Source organism: Crinia signifera, chromosome 3 (genome assembly GCF_055691185.1).
Source record: "Crinia signifera chromosome 3, ASM5569118v1, whole genome shotgun sequence".
In the NCBI taxonomy this organism is placed as follows: Eukaryota; Metazoa; Chordata; class Amphibia; order Anura; family Myobatrachidae; genus Crinia; species Crinia signifera.
Window position 1 is genome coordinate 146,873,163 of NC_139219.1, and position 20,367 is coordinate 146,893,529.

The 20,367-nt window shown below is 45.2% G+C and overlaps 1 protein-coding gene across 6 annotated transcripts in view; it reads left to right on the top strand.

The window, feature by feature from the left end:
- NCOA7 (nuclear receptor coactivator 7) overlaps nt 1–20,367 on the top strand; it is a 167,039-nt gene that overhangs the window by 77,926 nt on the left and 68,746 nt on the right. For 4 of the 6 annotated variants that reach the window (XM_083176688.1, XM_083176687.1, XM_083176685.1 and 1 more), the window contains one exon: nt 15,058–15,137. In XM_083176688.1, coding sequence (XP_083032814.1) covers nt 15,058–15,137 — 80 coding nt within the window. Of the gene's footprint in view, nt 1–12,102; nt 12,612–15,057; nt 15,138–20,367 lie in introns of those variants that run through there. The other 2 variants (XM_083176683.1, XM_083176689.1) reach the window with 2 other exon arrangements.

Below are 20,367 nucleotides of genomic sequence, written 5' to 3' on the forward strand. Positions count from 1 at the left end.
ACAGCTCTAGGTTGGGGTAGGATAGACCACCCACCTCCTTGGACATCATAAGGAATTTTTTAGCGATTTTAGGTTTTGCGTTGTTCCATACATAATTGTTGAGAACTGCCTGGAATTTATTAAGCCAAAAAGGAGGCAGGAGTCTGGGGATAGACCTAAATAGGTACAGGATCTTGGGAAGGATTGTCATTTTAACTGTAGCCAGTCTACCCATCACGGAGAACTCATGTGACAGCCAGTCTTTAGTGATGCCCGTTATTTGTTTCAGGAGGGGGCCATAGTTAACCTCTATGAGAGACTCCTCAGTAGCGGATAAGCATATACCTAAATAGCGTAGGGAGAGAGTTTGCCAACTATATTTATATGTAGACTGCAGAAGAGGTAATGTATTAGGCGATATATTCAGTGGCAAGACTTCAGTTTTAGTGGTATTTAATTTGTATAATGAGGCCTTTGAATAGCTATGGAGGATATTATGTAACTCCGGGAGTGACGTCTCTGGGTTGGTGAGGAAGAGCAGGACGTCGTCCGCAAACAGACAGATTCTATGGTGAGAGCCATTAATGATTGGGCCAGTAAGGAGGGAGGAGGTGCGTATATGTTCAGCAAGGGGCTCTGTTGCTAAGACGAACACTAAAGGGGAAAGGGGACAACCTTGCCTGGTACCATTGCTGATTTGGAATGGGGAGGATAGGAAACCATTGCTGGAAACCCGAGCACTTGGAGATGAGTAAAGCGATAGGATAGCATGTAGGAAACGGCCTGAAAAACCATACTTAAGTAGGACTGCCTTCATATAGCCCCAGTGAATCCTATCAAAGGCTTTTTCGGCGTCTAGGGAAAGTGTTACCAGGGGGGAACCAGAGCGTATATAGTGTTCTAAAATAGCGAGGGCTCTCCGGGTATTATCTGGTCCCTGACGACCTGGGACAAAGCCAACTTGATCTGGGTGAATTAAGCTGGGGAGCAGGGGGTTCAATCTATTTACAATTAGCTTAGCATATAGTTTTATATCGGTATTCAGCAGGGCTATAGGTCTGTAATTTTGGGGGAGTGATGGGTCTTTACTTGGTTTCAGTATGGTGATAATACGGGCCTCGAGCATTTCTGGTGGGAATGCACCCAGTGTGGTACCAGACTCAAACACCCGCAAAAGTACCGGGGCAAGGGTTGAACGGAAAGTGGTGTAGAAATTATTTGAGAATCCGTCCGGCCCGGGGGCTTTGTCTTTTTTCAGTGATTTAATGGCAAGACAGGTTTCTTCCTCAGTCCAGGGGGCATTTAAAGAGTCGAGGGCTTGGGCTGAGAGGGTAGGGAGAGATATACCAGAGAGGAAGGCTGATATAGACTCTGGGGAGGGTTGGGGGATAGTGTCATCTTCAACTAAGTTATAGAGCCGAGCATAGTAATCTGCAAAGGCGTTTGAAATATCTAACGGATTGGTGAGTTTAGCACCAGCATTGTTATATAGGGTTTTAGTTGAAGCTCGAATTTCTTTGCCTTTCAATTTCCTAGCCAGAAGTCGGGAAGCTCTATTTCCTTCTGCATAGAATCTTTGATTCATCCTGGCAATATTTGCATTAACCTTGCGCAGTGTGTAGACCTCCAGTTCAGCTCGGAGTTTCAATATATCCTGTAAAAGGGAGGAGTTATCGGGATCTAACTTGTGTCTACCCTCTAGTATAAGAATTTGATTCTCCAGGGATTTCTGGGTTGCCCTTTCCTGGCGCTTAAGTCTGGAGGCAATTTGAATAATAGTCCCACGGGTTACTGCCTTAAGGGCACACCAAAAGTTTATGGGGGAGGTATCCTCAGGATTATTATGTTTGAGGAAATCATCTAAGGAGGCCTGAATCGTTTGAGTAGCTTCGGCTGAAGATAGTAAGAAATTATTAAATCTCCAGGGTCTAGCAGCTGGGGTTTTATGTGTAAGGTCCCAAGTCGCAACAAGGGGGGCATGGTCTGACCAGGTTATAGGAAGGATGTTAGCTTTACGGATTTGTTGTAGGGACCATTTGTCTAGGAACATATAGTCTATTCTGGAGTATGAGTGGTGGACCCGGGAGTGGAAAGTGTAATCTCTCACCGTGGGGTGTAAGGCGCGCCAGGCGTCAAACATACCAAATTCCAATAATAGGAGCCCAAAGGCTTTGGAGGTGTTTAGAGAATGTGACGCAGGGACTTGGCCGGTTGGGTCGGATCTATCCATTTTGGGATCTAGTACTAAATTGCAGTCACCGAGGATGATTACCTGGCCGACAGCTGTTTTTCGTACCGCGTTGAGAAATTTTCTAAGAAAGCGGAGTTGACCAGTGTTGGGGGCATATACAGAAGCTATGGTGACCGACTTGCCGTCTAATACTCCTGTTAGTATAAGGTATCTACCGAGAGGGTCAACAGTTTGAGAGGAAGAGGTGAAGTCGCAGTGGCGATTAATAAGAATAGCGACACCTCCTTTCTTGGAGGGGCCATTGGCAAAGAAACCTGTTGGGTAATGGTGGTCAGACAGAGATGGGGGGGATGAAGAGGCAAAGTGGGTCTCTTGGATTGCTACGATGTCTATTCTATGGGAATGAAAGTAACGGAGGGCAGTCCTACGTTTTTGGGGGGAGTTCAACCCCTTAGCATTAATAGACATAAACTGCGGCATGGTTATGTAATAAGGGGGAAATGGCGTAGATATAACCAAGTAGAATTAACAAATAAGTGAGCACAAAATAGGTACCCTGTGGGGGGATGGGGAAACCTGGAGGGACTGGGGAGGGGGGGAGAAAAAGGTAAATAAACAAAAATGACTCTACCATGAGAGTCATGTAGGCCACAAAACTGTGTGGCGAAAAATTTGGGGGTAGTGGCATTGTTCCCCACCACCGGGAACATTGGAGAGAGAGGCAAGTAAAGCCAAGTCATTTTTTGCAGGGATACACTTAACAAGAAAAGGGGAAGAAAAAACCCCCCCAAAAAAACAACATATATAAATATATGTATGCTCAAACACACATATACAACCGTGTACATACATACCCACTTGGTAACAACTGCAGTGAACTCTACCTCCCGGGGAAGACGGGGTGGTCAGAGGCCGCTCAGTAATGCAGAATAATGGAGCCGTTATCGCCTGAGCATAACTGAGAATATAAAGGCATAACAATGGCAAAATAAATGCAATGTTCAAGTACTTTGAAACCGTGACGTTTAAGGCTGCGCTACATAGTCCCGCCTCACCCCTGGGTGGGAGCGACAACACCGCGCAGCAGAGTGGGTATACTTTAGTAAATCCAGTGGGGAATGTCAATCCCAGATGTGACAGTGGTATTTCCAAGTTTCACTTTTTATTAACTAAGGTCCAGTCCTGTCTGAGTGATGTAGCTGGTTTCGGAGGGCCAGAGGAATATGGGATTTGCCATTGGTCTAGCAGTTTCAGGCCTTCATCTAGGGAGTGTAGCACTGTTGATGAGCCGTCTTTGGTGATTATCAGCTTGAAAGGGAAGCCCCACTTGTATGGGATGGAGGCCTGCCGTAGTGCTGTGGTTAGAGCCGAGAAAGATCTACGTTTCTGCAGGGTGGATGGGGAGAGATCTCCATACAGTTGCAAAGGGTCTAGTATCGAGGAACATAGTTCAGGGTCACGTGAGGCTCTGAGGAGACCTTCCTTGGTCTGAAAGTAGTGGAGTCTTAGGACGGTGTCTCTCGGGGAGTCTTCCGGGGCATTGCGGGGTTTGGGCAAACGGTGTATGCGATCTATCAAGAGTTGAGAAGATGGGAGGCCTGGGAGCAACTTTTGGAACAGTCCCTTGGCAAAGTTCTCAAGCTCAGAGGGGCGAATAGTTTCCGGGATCCCACGTATCTTTAAGTTATTACGTCTGTCCCTGTCTTCAATATCTGCCAGTTTATCTCGAAGCATAGATAGTTCGGATCTCGTCGCATCATGGGCTGATATTAGATTGTTATGGGAAGCCACTATCTCTCCCATCTTCGTCTCAAGGTGGTCTGTACGGTCGCCCAGATCATGCACTTCATGTTTCAGCTCACGGATAGAAGACGTTATGTCAGCTGTGATGTCCTTCTTAAAGTCGCCGAGTAGTTGCAGCATCTTGCGGACAGTGATGGGCTCGTCTAAGGAAGTGTCCTCAGAAGGTATAGAGGGAGATGGGGCAGTGACTGGGGTGTTAGGTCGCGACTGTGAGGGTTGTCCTGGGTGGCCAGTCATGCCTGGAGATTTAGAGACAGTCTTAAACAGGCTTACTGGTGGTACCGCCATAGGGGGTTTAGACCGTTTAGGAGGCATTAGGGTAGAGAAAGGCACCGTCCGAGGCGGAGATAGGCAGGGACACGGGGCGGTTGGGGCGTGTTGGTGTGTATTAGCTGTGGTGGTGGGGAAACACAGTGCCGGTGGTCAGAGCGACATCATGGAGGCTACACAACCCTCATTTCAAGGGGGCAAGCTCGATGAGGGCACGGAGTGAAGGGGAGCATACATAAACTCCACTGCAGTCACAGAGATTCACTGCATAAGAGTGTCACCTTACCCAGGCAGTAGTGAGCTTCCCAAGATGGCTCCTGGCTGAGAGGGGAAGGGATTCACCTTGTTGGTGCTGTGCACAGGCCCACCAGTTGTCAGAAGGAAGCTGTGTGGTGAGGAGAGTGCTGCACCGGCTCCTGTGGTGCAGCAGAAAGAATTCCCTTCGGTTTGGGGTGTGTCTGCTGGGCACCGCGCCGCCTGCGGCTCAGGGCTGGGGTCTGGGATCAAATTGAGGCCGCAGCTTCGGCCTAGAAGCAAGCCGCAACCTGCCGGGTGTCACAGAGAGGCCCGCTGCTCTGTGGCGGCTATCTGCGGCTCAGCGGGGGCTCAGGGAGGCAGAACGGTGCCCGGGATTTTATCTGGAGCCGGCCGGGGAGTGGAAGGAGGCCGCGATCGCGTCCGCGATGGCCGCAAATCGAGGCCGCGGCTCCGGCGCTGATGTAGGCCCCGGCGGGCGGACGTAGCAGCGGGGCGGCTGTGATGCAGCGGGGGTCCCGGGCGGCACTCAGCGGTCTCTCCGTGTGGCAGAGGGAGGTTAGGGTAGGTGGAAAGCCCCTATTTTATATTGTATTCGGCCGGAGCACAGGTTGGTGCGTCCAGCTAGGTCTCCGGCTAGGCCACGCCCCACCCAAGAGTACCCATTTTTTATATAAAATGTGCCCTCACGATTGAAAAAAGTACCCTGCCCGGTGGTCAGCGCCCTGCCCTCAAAAAATTCTAGATTGAAAACTAGTAAGCATGATCTAAGCAAATATTTAGAAAGCTAGTCTGCTACCTTGTGATTGCATCTGTGTTTATGCATGTGCGAGAGAGAAAGAGATGTAGTTTCACTCGCTGCCAACTGATGGCAGTGTTGGAGACACACAATCACTAGACATGATAGATAGACAGACAGACCATCTTAACACTCATCATGATAGTAGGTCAAACTGTGAGTATGTACTTTACATTCCTGTAAGTGTGCTTTGCATGGTTCCAAGAAATGGATAGGACCTATTGTGAAAACCACATTTCTGAAAACGAAAAAAAAAAATAGGAAAAATATTTTAAACATAAAAGGATGACCTAAATGTATTGGTGTGGTAGATTTTCAAATTAGTACCTGGTTCTAAAGGGTACAAAAGTAGGTTATACATAACAAATTAGGCATATGAGGTGATTTCCGTGCTTGGCTTTCACTGTACATGTAACTACTATAAGTTATGTGGTTTCTATATAATCTTAAAGGATGCAGCATCTCTCTTATTTGTGTCTAATAAAACTATAACCAGGACTTGATATTGTGATATGAGGCAAATTGCCATGGAATGTTAAACAGAATATCTGAGCGATTTCAATCTTTTAAACAGGGATGACATGGATAAATCAAACACAGATTTTTCCACAATAGCATTTATTTCTCACAGATAGTGTACTCAATATATATTTTGTTGTGCACACATGACTAATGAACAAAAATAAAAATCTGTATATATGCTTAAAAATGAAAACAACGACAAGAGGTGTATTGAAAAATATTTAACATTGATGCATCATGTATTATTAGTGCCCATTAGAGGACACTTCCCCTTTAAAGGACTGATTCAGACCTGCTCACTGGGCTGTGAGTGTTCAGAGCCCAATGAGCAGGTAGCTGCTGCATCAAATACATGCCTCCCACCCTTGAGTACGGCTGTGAACACGTACACACAGGAGGAAAAATCATTCACCTTGAAAGATTTTTCCCCTGCTCGCAGTGCTGAGTGAGCCAGGACTTACTTGGCTCTGCAAAGACTGTGGGGAGAAGGACATCAGTGCCCCCCGCCCAACGGCTGAGGAATACTTGCATTATTTGGGGGAAGCGCAGAAAACTCCGGCTGCATGCTCGCAAGCACCTGCAGTGTGTCAATCACCCTGTAAGCAGTGAGCAAAGGCTAGCTTTAGCTCGCTGCCTTCGGATGGAAAGCTCACATATGTGCACTGGGTACCGTGCATATGTGCAGTCATTCGACATTTGCCTCTGCTGCGAATTCGCAGCCTGGTGAACAGGTCTGAATGACCCTCTGTGTCACTAAAGCCCACACTAATGGAAGATGATACACATGAAAGTCCGGGCTAGCAGAAAGATTTTACGATTGCAACAATTTTTAACATGCTGAATCTACTAATTCTATGAGTGGAAAACATTAAGGCTCTTGTATAGATACAAGTAAGCCCGCTTGAAGCAAATGCTTTGAAAAGCTAGTCTGCTACCTTGTGAATGCCTCTGTGTTTATGCATGTGTGAGACAAAAGAGATATAGTTTCACTCGCTGCCAAGAGATGGCAGTGTTTCAGAGACACACAATTGGACACTAGACCTAGATAGATAGATAGTTGTCCAATGATGATTGATTAAATCAAACAACGTGTATTAGGCATGAAATATATATATATTTATGAAAAGCCAGAAAAAAGGCAAATTATAATTTATTCTTCTATATATTTTTGTTGAATAAGTGCTGATCCATATTTACAAGTACTGGAAATATCAGCCAGTATTGAATACCCCCTTAATGTGAAAGTGCCAGGCCCAGGATCAAGATCCCGAATTCAACCCAGCCATGCAAAGTGAAAGTGGTATAAATCACATAGCTACACATTTATTTTTTAGTACATGTTATAAAGGGTTAAAGTGAGTTCCACCACCTCTAATGGTAGGGGGAACTGTGGGGTAGATGTATGAGGCAGTGATAAGGGAGAAGTGATAAAGTGCCTGCTACTTTATCACTGGCCAATCAGTGGCTGACTCAAGTAACAGGCTGGGTTTAAAAAGGTACAGTAGGAAGCTGATTGGCTGGTGATAAAGTACCAGGCACTTTATCACTTCTCCTCCCTTATCACTGCTTCATACATCTATCCCTGTGTTCCACCTCTACCACAACCCTGAACAGTAATTCCAACAGAAAAGCCTGTCCCAGTCCTCCTTCTTCTGGCACGGTGTATGTGATGTCATGCCATCACTGCCGCTGAAGTGAAGAAGAGTAGCAGGCTCTGTACTTGCTGAAGACAGGATGAGAGGGGGCTGTAGAAATTCCAAAGTGAGGAAGCTGCTGGAGGGACACAGGACATGGAGCTTCTGAGGGGCATGGACAGTGAACTGCTGGATTGACAGAGACAGATGTGTATGAAACCCCTTTCACACCAGCCTAAATTCCCGCGTTGAGTCCGGTACTAGCACTGGTGCGAAAGGTTCCCAGGCTAATTTGCTGGCAAAATTCAACCCGGGGACCTGGCTGGTGTGAATGGGGTAGGGTATATTTACCCGGGTTGCCGTCCTCTGTGTCCTGCCCGGCCGGGAATCGACGCAGGCGGCGGCCGAAAATGACGGGACAGGCAGTGGATGATAATGTGGAACAGCTCTCCGGCGGTAGTGATCCCCCGCACCACTGTGAATGGATGATTTGCATAGTCATCCATTCGCAGCCTTGGGTGCGGGGGAGAAATCATTTGATGGTTGGTGACCATCAAATGATTTCTCCAGTGCACACAGATCAAAGACACCTCTATGGTGTCTCTGATCTGCAAGCGCCCTGTGTGGGAAGCAGGGCGGTGTTAGGGGGAATTAGTTCCACCACCTCTCCAGGACCACTTGAAGCACTGCATGTTATTTATCTAGCTATCTAGCACCTACATAGTCCACAGTGCTGTCGGTCATTTGCAGCTGTTCCAGCACCTGTGAAGCTTACAACCAGTTGCAGATTGTGCTTAGGGCCCCCCCCCCCAGTAGTGAACTGCCACCCCAGTAAATTAAACAACCCCAAACAAGGTGTGCAGATGCAAGTACTACTAGAGAAGGACATGTACTGTACAGGCATGAGCAGGAGACATTCACAGTCCCTTTCCCTGTCTATACAGGTAAGCTAGGGATAGCCACCAACTACTTATGGTTCAAAATCATCGATGGTCTATGACCAATGTTGAATACTTTCTGTCATCGATGGGAGAGTACCAGATGGTTTCCCACCATCAATGATGCAGAAGCAACATTTTTTTTATTTTTACAAAGTGCAGGTACACAGTGCTTAGCTCAGTACCCCAAACTCCTGTGAAGCTCCGCCATGGGCTTTTATTGGCCAACAGGCTACAGTATTGTAAAGCAGGGGGTGGTCATCGGTGGGTGCAACCTTCAAAAGTTTCCTTGCAGATGGTGACACACCATCGATGTTACCAACCAATAGCCATGCTTAGGGCTGGTTCGTTGTGCAGTGGCTGAACCTCTACCTTCCCCTATATGGTACTGACAATCTGCGGTGCTATTAGCAGTAGGAGCTTCCAGCTGGAGATAATGTGCTTCTAAGTACTGCAGGCTATGTGCAGCCCTAGAAGCTTTTATGGCAGTGACATTAGTAAAACTAAATCAACTGTACTATTATAAATGCATTTTTGTTTTGAACAATGGGCTATAAAGGAATACTATTTTACTACACTGAATCACTATTAGAGTGCCTAAATCAGATTTGGAAGCAAGGGATAACCAGTGCATCTTGGGATACGGCGGATCTGAGAACATAGAACCGTGACCTTCGCCTGTAGCATTAGTATGAGATTTGCTTCCTAAATATTGTGCTGACCATGGAACATCTGAACAACCCTAAGGTTACTAAGAATGTCCCCTACCGAGGCCAGGGAATTTGCCAACGTCATAATGGAGTTGCATCTGTATTAACCACTACTCCCGGTCACCAAAAACAATGTTACACAGTCAACCAAGCTGTATTGCCTTATGGGCCACACTGCAGGATCATCATTGTAGGACCATCAGTTTCAGAACCATTGCAGAACATAAGGCTCAGGTTCCCAGAACTAAAACCATTGGTCATTTGCAACCGAATCAGAACAGTGCTCACCTCTGAAATCGGACTAATACTCGCCCATTAGACAGATACCCCTTTTACGCTACCTGAAAAAACATGCGTTTGCAGGCAGTGTGAATGCACCCAATTGAAATATGGCAGGTCAAGTGACTGGCATTTCAACCCGGGTTGCGAGCATGGCTGGATACGGATTAAACCTAGCTCGCAGTGTGTCCCGTTCACTGCATGGAAAAAGCCAGCCCTGAGAGATGCGCTCATCTCCAAGTGCCAGCTTAGTACCCGCCTCCTCTGCCGTTACCGACACGGCTTTTTAGTGTACATGAGGTAAGACAGACCAACTATGTTATAGTGTACGGCAATGTTAGATAACTGGTCTCTCTGTGTGATGGTGAGTTTTGGCTTACAGTATATACACTTTAGACCGGATCGCTCATCTGCAAATTTGCAGATGGCTGCGAGTGGTAAGCCGCCACTCAGAGTAAAAGAATGGAGGTTTAGCGGTAAGAGAGGGTGACATTTAAAAGGATGAGAGATTTGGTAAGAAATCTCCAGCTTTTTTAATGCGCCAATCATTTGCACTGCAAAACCAGTTTGATTTCGATCTCTCACTTTCTGAATCTCTCAGCCTATTACATTTCACCCAGAGAGTGTGACAAGTGGAATATATATATATGTCATCTGAGGAAGGGGCTACGGTCCCGAAAACGTTCATCTGCCTCCATACAGATTTGTTGAAACCTTTTGCGAAGTCTTCAGAGTTCTCTTCTTTTGGATTGTAACTATATATATATATATATATATATATATATATATATATATATATATATACACACACACATACACATACACACAAAGAAAGTAGAGAAGACGCACCAAATGAGCAGGATATAACAAATATTTACTAATATAACAAAGCTCACTTACACAGGGGTTAACTGTAGTATGCTTGCCAGCCAGATCAATTCACCGTCACAGCCCAGACTGCTATGTTAGGGAATCACCGCCACTCAGCTGAAGTCAGAGGACCTCAGACTGAGACACCGCACCACTCACACAGGGGGCGGGATGCTATATAGCAGAAATGCGGTAAAAACCCCGTTTTCGGGGTTTCTACCGCATTTCTATATGCTATATGGCGCCTCCGCAGTGTCAGCGCTGCGGAGGGAATCGCCAGCTAAAGCTGGCGAATCCCTGCAGAAGCCTATGGGCTTCTTACCGCAGCGCTGTTTGAGGGATCCGTCACGGATCCCTCCCAGCGTGCCCTGCGGCCGGCGCCGGGGTCTGCGCATGCGCAGATGGACTCCCGGGTCACAGACCCGGAAGTCCAGTGCCGGCACCGCATCGCAAGGGACAGCTCTTACCGCAAGAGCTGTCCCTTGCATGAATAACGGCATATGTTATAGCATATGCCGTTACTAATAATGCGATGTCCGGCGAAGGGGGGCCGCGGATGTTATAACATCCCGCCCAGGATCAGGAAGAACACCGGCTGGGACATGGGTGGAAGAAGGACGTCTCAACGTCGGACCAAAGAAGCCACGCCCAACGCGTATCGTCACACAGAAGGACTTCGTCAGGGGGTCACAGATATTTCTACAGACTTGGGCAGCATTTTCTCCATACATTTGTATGTGCCCGCCCACAGAGCTGTCAATCACCGCTGGCTCCCTGTGTGGCTGGCAGATCGCCCGTACACACAGCATGATGTGTTGCACAGCCGACGTGATATATCTGTGAATGACACCATTCACAGATATATCACTCGTACACACTGGCCGATGGTGCATTAATATATCGTCCGTTTACTCTAATTGCCGATATATCGGCCAGTGTGTACGCACTTTAAGAAATAAACAGGTAATCCCAGGTGAAATGATACATCTCTAAATGTGAAAGCTAGGTTGAAAATGTATAGGGTTAAGTGTGGGAGGGATACCTACTCTAGAGGTGCATACACACTAATAAATCAGCCATTCGATTGCACCATCGGCCAGTGTGTGCGAGCGATATAGCTGTGCAACACAGCCGATGCTCAATATAAATAAAGCTATATCGGCGCATCATGCTGTGTGTACGGGCGATCTGCCGACCACCCGTACAGCAGCCGTGCCAGGAGCTGGCAGTGATTGACAGCTCATTGGGCGGGTGCATGCAAATACACCCACCCATTTATGATTTCAGTCCTGATAGATATATCTGCAGATCCATTGATGTATCTGTAGATGTACACAGCTTTAAATATTCTATTCAAAATGCCCTACAATTTATTAAGCAAATGAATAATTGCTCCTTAAATTTCATGTCCTCAGCATACAGTACACTATATGTACATGTGTATTGCAGACTTCAGGGGATTATTGACAAAATTGAGGTGTTCAAACATAAATATAATAACTATATTCCCTACAAAGGTGTGGGGGGGGGGGGGGGGGGAGTGCATGGCCCTTACATATTATATTTTTGGTGTTGTTTTTATACTTACAAAAATGCAATCTCTCGTGTGCTGGTGTTAGTTTTAAGATTGGAGCGCAACCAGTGTGAGAAATAGCCTTTTACCATCTTCCCCAGATATGTGAGATCCTATTTCTATTAAGCAATCAGTAATACTCACATAAGCTTTCATTTGCAACTAGACACTGTTAATGATCCTGCATTTTATGCACTCATTGGAAGGAACCAGGTGTAAAAGTTCCCAGGATCAGGCCTTTCTTGACCCTTCTAATTGTATGGGGGATGGGTCAGATAACTGCAGGACCCTGAAGCAACTCCTCCTTTGCTGAGTCTGGATCTAACTGGTCTGCAGGAACAATAACAGGACTATTTCCATATCCATAGGTCCTTATGGAGAGAATACTGTAGTTCATTCTGCTTGCACTGAGCACTATCCACTATGATTCCTGCCTGATGCCTTCTAAGGAGCAGCACTGAACACCATACAACCTAAGGACCTATTATTGCTGTGACTGTGGGAAGGCAGCAGAATGTTTGCTGTAGAGTGCATGCAGGATACTGAGCATTGCACCCTGTGCTGCGGGAGGACTGTGCAGCCTGACACAGGCAGTGTTCACGAGAAGCAGTTCCCATCAGAGGCAAGTGAGCTACTTCCAGCTACAGACAGCCATGCTCTGCCTTCCCCTGGGCACAAGTGCACTAACAGTCCTGACAGGAGAGCTGTGGACCATCTGTATGCCCCCTTCTCTAATAAGTCCTATTGCTGGTCGATTGACTGTAGCCAGTTGCCCTGCTGTGTGCTTGGTATGTTTGCTCATGGGTATACAACTTGCTGATCCACTGTGTGCATTCTTCCATTGTTCATATAAAATCGTATTGCTGGTGACAGCTTGAAGTTGTTTGTTAATGTTACATTCCATTTGTTTATGTTTTGTGGGCACTACATTTCCATAAAAGGTTAAGCGAGTGTATCTGACTGAGTTGGGAAATAAATTAAAGTTACAACTGTGTTGCTAAATAGTATTTATTATAAAATTCACTCTGGATAACATCCAAATGCCCAAAGATATATTCTGTATTGCAATTGTTGCCAGATGAAAGGGGTAGATGACTGTAGGATTGCATTGTAAAGTTGCAGGTGGTTTGTTTTGCTTTCTATAAATGGAATATAATAGGAAGACTGATTTGCTATAACCATTCGATCTTCTGTGAATGAATTACATTGTGCTGGCAGGCAAGGTTACTAATCCCCTCCTGACTTTATGGTTACATGTAGCATGAAGGATGCTAATGCACATCACAAGTGTACAAACAGCGTGAAACTTGTTTTCCCCAGAATGTGTGATAATTGTCACCGCAATATCTATATGGTTTATCCATGAAAAATAAAATACTGTATATACGATCAGTATGCTGTCAGTATACAGAATCTGGTCACAGAAAGTTAATGCATAGCTGCCTACCCTCCTGCATTCTGCAGGAGACTCCGTGAAATGGCAGCAATCTCCCTCTCTCCCTGTTTATTCTAGCAATCTCCCTCATTTCCCCTAGCCCACATTACACTGTTACATTTTTGATGAAAAATGAAAAGAGATATATACATTTATAGAGAATCATCAGCACCATTTCCAAGCACTTTAGCAAGTATAGTATCTCTTACTAACTGCTTTGGGGCTCATATACATTTGCATATAAGTCATTTTAAAAGATTCCTCTCAGATGTAGCAGTACACACCCAGGCTTCTAGGTGCCACGTTCACAATCTCTTTTCACAATCTCTCCATATATGGAACTAGACACGCCCTTTGGGTGGAACATGACACGCCCCCCCCCCCCTAAATTGGGCGCTGTGAAAAATGCTATTACCAACTATAATCTCTTTGAAACTAGTTTTCAAAGTAGGCAAGTATGAATTATTACAGAGCCTAAAGGTAGAGCAAGTCACATGTAAAACACACTCATGTTAACTGTACAACACCATGATAAGAACACTCATGAATTAAGTCATGCTTAATTAATTAAAAAATATATATAAATGGACATATCACAACAAATTAAAATACTGTAATTCTAAAAGCACGTCCCAAGCTACCTTTATTTTACCAGAGTTTTGCTCCCAAGTACATAGGTAAAATAAACAAGTGTTTAAGTGGTGTAAAGTAGCTAGAATCTAGCATGTAAATTTGTGAAGATGGGATGTTTCTGTAACAACCAATCAGATTATACTTATTTATTTAGCACATGTGTAATTCAGGATTCCAATGCGGTTCACCCCCAGTGAACATCGCTGGGCCAGGTGAAAATCGCTTAGTGTGTATGCTCTGAGCAATTTATCAGCCAGCTATTTTTTTCGCATCATTGCTCAGCATATACAATGGGCAAAAAACGTCCAGTGTGTATACACTTTGTGTATGCTGTGGCTCGTCACTAATTAAAAGTAGAAAATTAAATGAAGTGACCAACCACCCTGTAATAATAAGCTTCAGAAAAACAAGGATGCTTTGGACAAAGTGACCTAGCATGCTTCCACAGCAATCATTGGTCGGTTTTCTCAAAATATAATTGACTACTCATTTGTCTAGTGATTGGCCAGTAACCTGAACATATTTAGCTTTATTTTTGTTTTGTTTTAAGTCTTTGAATGGGTTGGGATCGACAAGCTTTAGGTCGACAGGTCATTGGGTCGACATGGGGTTTTTCACCCGAATGTCGACACCGTCGACATGGACACCGTTTGAAGTGCACCGCATCCCCTCGCTGCGCTGGCAATGCTTCATGCATGGTGCCTTGCTGCGCTCAGCACACTATTTTATTCTCCCACCAAGCCCTAGTGGATGGTAGGGCATGAAATACTGCCTGTCGGCACATGTTGGCTCAAAAAAAACAGTGAAAAATTCCATGTCGACCTAGACCCATGTCGACCCAATGCTTGTCTACCAACATGCTGTTGACCAAATGACCGTATCCCCTTTGAATACACCTCCCTTTGCCTAAGTGGGTGAAGGCATCACCCAAATGGCATGGGTATTTCATGGTGATTATGTATACTTGATTCATTTACTTTTAAAATCTGTTAGGACTGGCTTCTTTTAAATAACAATGTCAAATGTGACTGACTTTGCAGTAAGGTAGCAATGAAAAGTTCCACAACTGTTGTCTATTTAATCTGTTTACTAGTGTTTTTGTTACTGTTTAAACCACATACTGAGTGCTTGTGTTTGTTTTTGTTTTTTTCATTTAATTTTTTTAGGTGAAATCCAAAATAATAAAAATGAAAAGAAGGAGAAAAAAATGGTTACGAAAAAGCCTTTGGGAACTGTGGAATACATAGTAAGTCATGTACTGCTCTATTCAATAATAAAGGACTCTGGTTGTAAACACGTGTTTCTAAATGTTTTTTTTTATATATAGAGCAAAATCTGCAGAGATCTTCAGGGCATATTTGGATATTGTCATCCATCCCTGCCCCAGTTCAGCTTACAGTCTTTGGCAGGGATGGGGAACCATTGGCCCTCCAGCTGTTGAACTACACATCCCAGCATGCACTGCAACAGTTGTAGCATGGCTATATAGCTGTAACAAGGCATGCTGGAATGTGTAGTTCCACAACAGCTGGAGGGCCGAAGGTCCCCCATCCCTGATTTATGGGGATATATAACAAAGCTTGGAGAGAGATAAAGTACCAACCAATCTGCTTGTGATTTACATTTTCAAACAGACACTGTCATTTGACAGTTAAGAGCAGATTGGTGCAGTATTTTATGTCTCTATTAGAAGCAGAAACAGAGAGGGCTGTGGTGTGAAACCTCTATCTACTGTCACAAAATATTCTATTAGCCACTTTCATAGGGCTCTATTTGTAAATCCCTCATACGAAAACTGCATTGTTTGGTCTTTAGTTCAGGATCCTGTTCTAGTTCTCATGCTAGCAAGCTGCCTCAACAGTGTTAGTTTCTCTGGGTCCAGTATTGCCTGTATGCCGCTTACAGATGGCACCCATGCCATGTTCATCTATCCTCTGGCTCTCTCACCATCTGTGTTTTCTTTCTTTAATTACATTCTTTCTGGCATCACATGTCCTTGTTCCATCTCACAATCCGTCTTTCAAAACCTGAGAGTTTTCATGTACATTTTTCAAAAATTAGCCAAATATAATTAGCATCTCTAATACAATAATAATTCCAAACCTTCGAGCTTTTTGTTGTCTTCAACCAAAAACTGTCCTTGTGTCCCACATCCTATATGTATCCAAATCCTGTTACATCCGTTTATGAAACATCAGACAAATACACATCTCACTGAAGACATTGTGAAAACTTTAATTTATACATTGCTAGTCTTTAACAAATCCTTTATGGACTCATTTTTTATGGCGTCCCCTACAGTGTTTGCCAGCACCTTGCAATGTCTCCATAATAATCTCCCTACTATTACATATTAGCTGAGTTCACCCAACACTTACATTTATTTCCTATCTTTTTATCCAACATTTCTGTGTGAATGGATCATGCACTATATGGACATTCCCCTCCCCCCTCACCTAACAGCCAGCAGCAGCCTCTGTTTCCCCAGCAGTAAGCACGCTGCTGTGTGCTGGGCTGCAGTGGGTCTAGGGAGGTTGCTGCAGTCCTCCTTTGCCCAGATAAGAGGGTAGCTTGAATGACACAATCACACTGCTCCTGGCTGAGGGGTGAATGGAGGTTACCATGCCGATGCCGCTTTACGATGCATACTGTATTGTCTGTTTGTAGTTTTTTTGTTTTTGCGGGTGTTTTTAGGGAGAGGTGTGGCCATGCCTCCTTAGGTCACGCTCCCCCTATAATTGTTAAAATAAAGTTACTATGGGCCAAATGCACTAAGCTTCAAAAATGATAAAATGGAGAGTGATAAACAACCAACCAACCAATCAGCTCCTGTCTGACATTTTTCAAACACAGTCTGTGAAATGGCAAGTAGGAGATGATTGGCTGGCTGTTGATCACTCTACATTTGATCACTTTTGAAGCTTAGTGCATCTGGCCCTATGACAGAACTTCTTAGATGGATACGTATTTGCTAAGTTACATGGTTTTACCAATGCACCACCTCCTTCTTCTCTCTAATATTAGACCTGTGTGGTTATTCAGTTACTTGGAGACTTACTGAAATTGTTCTGCTGTCAGCTACACTTGAATAATTCTGAAAGGTCATATTATAGGCTGCAGAATTCCATTGCTCATGTCAACTGCAAAGTTTTCACCCATTTTCAAGGCAACTGTATACAGGATTAGAACACTGTTAAACCATACCCTGTTAATTAAGAACGCTAACATACTGTACATTTCCATGTATTCCAATATATTGTGTGTATTTTAAATGCAATATTTATTTCAAGCACACCAATTGTAACTTGGCTTCAGTTGATAGATCTACAGCTCAGGTCTTCAACCTGTGGCCCTCCAGATGTTGTGGAACTACATGTCCCAGCATGCCCTGACAGTTTTTGCATGCTCTTATACGAAAAAATGTGGCAATGCATGTTGGAACATGTACTGTAGTTTCACAACATCTGGAGGGTCACAGGTTGAAGACCCATGATCTACAGTGTCTATATAGACAGTCAATCTACTCCAAAAGGTGTATGCAAAATGTCAACATGAGTTTTTCATGATTTTTCTTTTTAAACGGACTTGTTCTTACTTCACTATACATATAGAGCAGGGCTGGGCAACACCGGCCCTCCAGATGTTAATGAACTACACATCCCAGCATGCCTTGCATCAGTTTCAGCATGGCTACATAGCAAAACTAATGCAAAGCATCCTGGGATGTGTAGTTCATTAACATCTGGAGGGCCGGTGTTGCCCCGCCCTGATATAGAGGGATAATATAATTGTGCGCCAAGCGTAGCGAGGCAACGAGCCCAAAGCCTGGCAAGCCATGCGAGGGTACACGTTACACTAATTGGGGTCCTTGTCCACAGTTGTTGACATTGACAACAACAAAAAATATGAAAATCTCATGTCGACATTTTGGGGTCGACCGATTGACTGGCTGTCTAATAATCCATGCCCAGAAATGCTTCACAGTTTATTAGTCTTATTACAATCTATGCCTGGCAACCTGTGGCTCTCAAGTTGGTGTGAAACTACTTAACCCAGCATGCCTTGTCACAGTTTTAGCATTTCCTAATAGCAAAACTATGACAGGACTTGCTGGGACTTGTAGTTTCAAAACAATTGGAGAGCTAAAATTACCTAATTCAATGTATACTTTCTTTTGTGTGTATTCTGCTTTCTATTTGTATGATATATCCCGAAGGTCTATGGGGAGCTGTGAGTTAAGGCATGGGTGCTCTGAGTACCTAAACCATTAATGCTACAGGTGATGGGGACTAACAGTGCCTTTCTCCTTTTGGAGAGGGTCCAAAGTCCCATGCACCCATCACGGTTTTGCATTGCCTCAGGCTTTAAAGAAAAGCCTGCAAACAGCAACACATTTATATTCCGAACATTTTAATACTGTTTAAGCTCTTAAATGAAGAATGTGCTCATGTGAGACCAAAGCTATTTCAGGGTTATTTTGACTCTAGTAAGCCTTATGCCACGTATACAAAGTACAATGTGGTCTATTTTTCTATTCCACAGATCTGTACTATACAGTATAGTCCAAACCGATTGCGTTGCCTTGAGTGCGAGTCGATACCGATCAAATTGGGTTCGAATAGCAAGGCAATCTCACCATGTGTACAACCCTTTAGTTTTTGTTTTTATGTAACTAAGGACTTCCCTGTCAGTGGTCCTATTGGCTAACATCATTTGAAGATGATGTTCGGTAATGAGCCTGCGCTTAGAAAGGCTAAGCTTTTTGGAGGTTGGTAAATTTTGCCAGGCCGCAGTCTTCATTGAGAATAATGGAGATTATCTGCAGCATTCGCTAATGTAATACAGGATGGATATATCCTACATTAGACCATTCTTAGATAGCTCAGGCACCTTAATCAAGGAGGGAATTGCATGTCCGACATCATTTAAGAAAAAAGGGTCTTTATAGATACGGTACTTGTGAGTTATCCGGGCTGCCGATTTTTTTCATCGCGCCCGAAATCGTGGGCATCGCGTCGGTCGTGGCCGTTATAAGGAGCCGCGACGCGATGCCCGCGATTTCCCATAGACAGTAATGTTAAAAGACACGATGGACCCGATTTCCGACCCGATTTCCCATAGACAGTAATGTTAAAAGACGCGATGGACCCGATTTCCCATAGACAGCAATGTTAAAATAAAATGACAATGTGAAATTGGGCAATATGGGCATTTCACATTGGATATGTTTTTAAAAAAAATGTTTCATGGCCCCCCACCACCGTTAACGCCACCCCGCTATTGACGCCAACCCGAAGCGTGGCGAGCGTAGCGAGCCCGCAAGGGGCGGCGGTACGCGTCCTCCGACCTTTTCATACCCCTACTATCCACTAGGGCGTGGAGTGAGAATAAAATAGTGTGGCGAGCGCAGCGAGCCACCGAGCCCGAAGCGTGGCGAGCGCAGCGGACACCTGTGAAGCCCGCAAGGGCACGCGGATACCTGTGAAGGTATCCGCGTCCCCTCGCGGGGCTCGCTGCGCTCGCCACGCTCCGGGCTCGCTGCGCTCGCCACACTATTCTATTCTCACTCCACGCCCTAGTGGATAGTAGGGGTATGAAAAGGTCGGAGGACGCGTACCGCCGCCCCTTGCGGGCTCGCCACGCTTCGGGTTGGCGTCAATAGCGGGGTGGCGTTAACGGTGGTGGGGGGCCATGAAACATTTTTTTTTAAAACATATCCAATGTGAAATGCCCATATTGGCCAATTTCACATTGTCATTTTATTTTAACATTGCTGTCTATGGGAAATCGGGTCCATCGCGTCTTTTAACATTACTGTCTATGGGAAATCGGGTCCATCGTGTCTTTTAACATTACTGTCTATGGGAAATCGCGGGCATCGCGTCGCGGCCCAACGGCCACGACCGACGCGATGCCCCCGATTTGGGGCTAAATCGCGGGCATCGCGTCGGTCGGGTGTCCTTAAGTTAACTAAACTTAAGGACAAAATCGGCAGCCCGGATAACTCACAAGTACCATAGATACTTTAGGTATATATTAATGAGGCGAAGTGCCGCCTCTGGCCACTTGACAGACTAAGGGGGTATTCAATGCTGTCTTCCCCCGATAGCATTGAACAGGGTTTCTCGGCGGAGCGAGCCTGACTTCACTAGCTGTTGGGCTCGTTCTGCCGAGAACTGTCGGCAAGTGACGAGCTGCAGGCTGCAGCTCTCCTCTTCCCGGCTGCAACTTGTGGCTGCGCCCCTTCTCGCTCCCCGGCAGGCGGGACATTGAATCCCGCCTGCATATTCTCAGTCGGGCTGACCGAGAACGGTACAGGGTCTGCCGTGACCTAAACATTGAATACCCCCCTTAGTTACACATAACAAAATTAAAACAAATTTTTGCCAGGACACTGATCTGTTTCAAACTTGCTGGATATGGAGCGAGGGAGCTGTGAAGACAGAGATTGGAGGTAAGAGCAGATAGGGACTGGG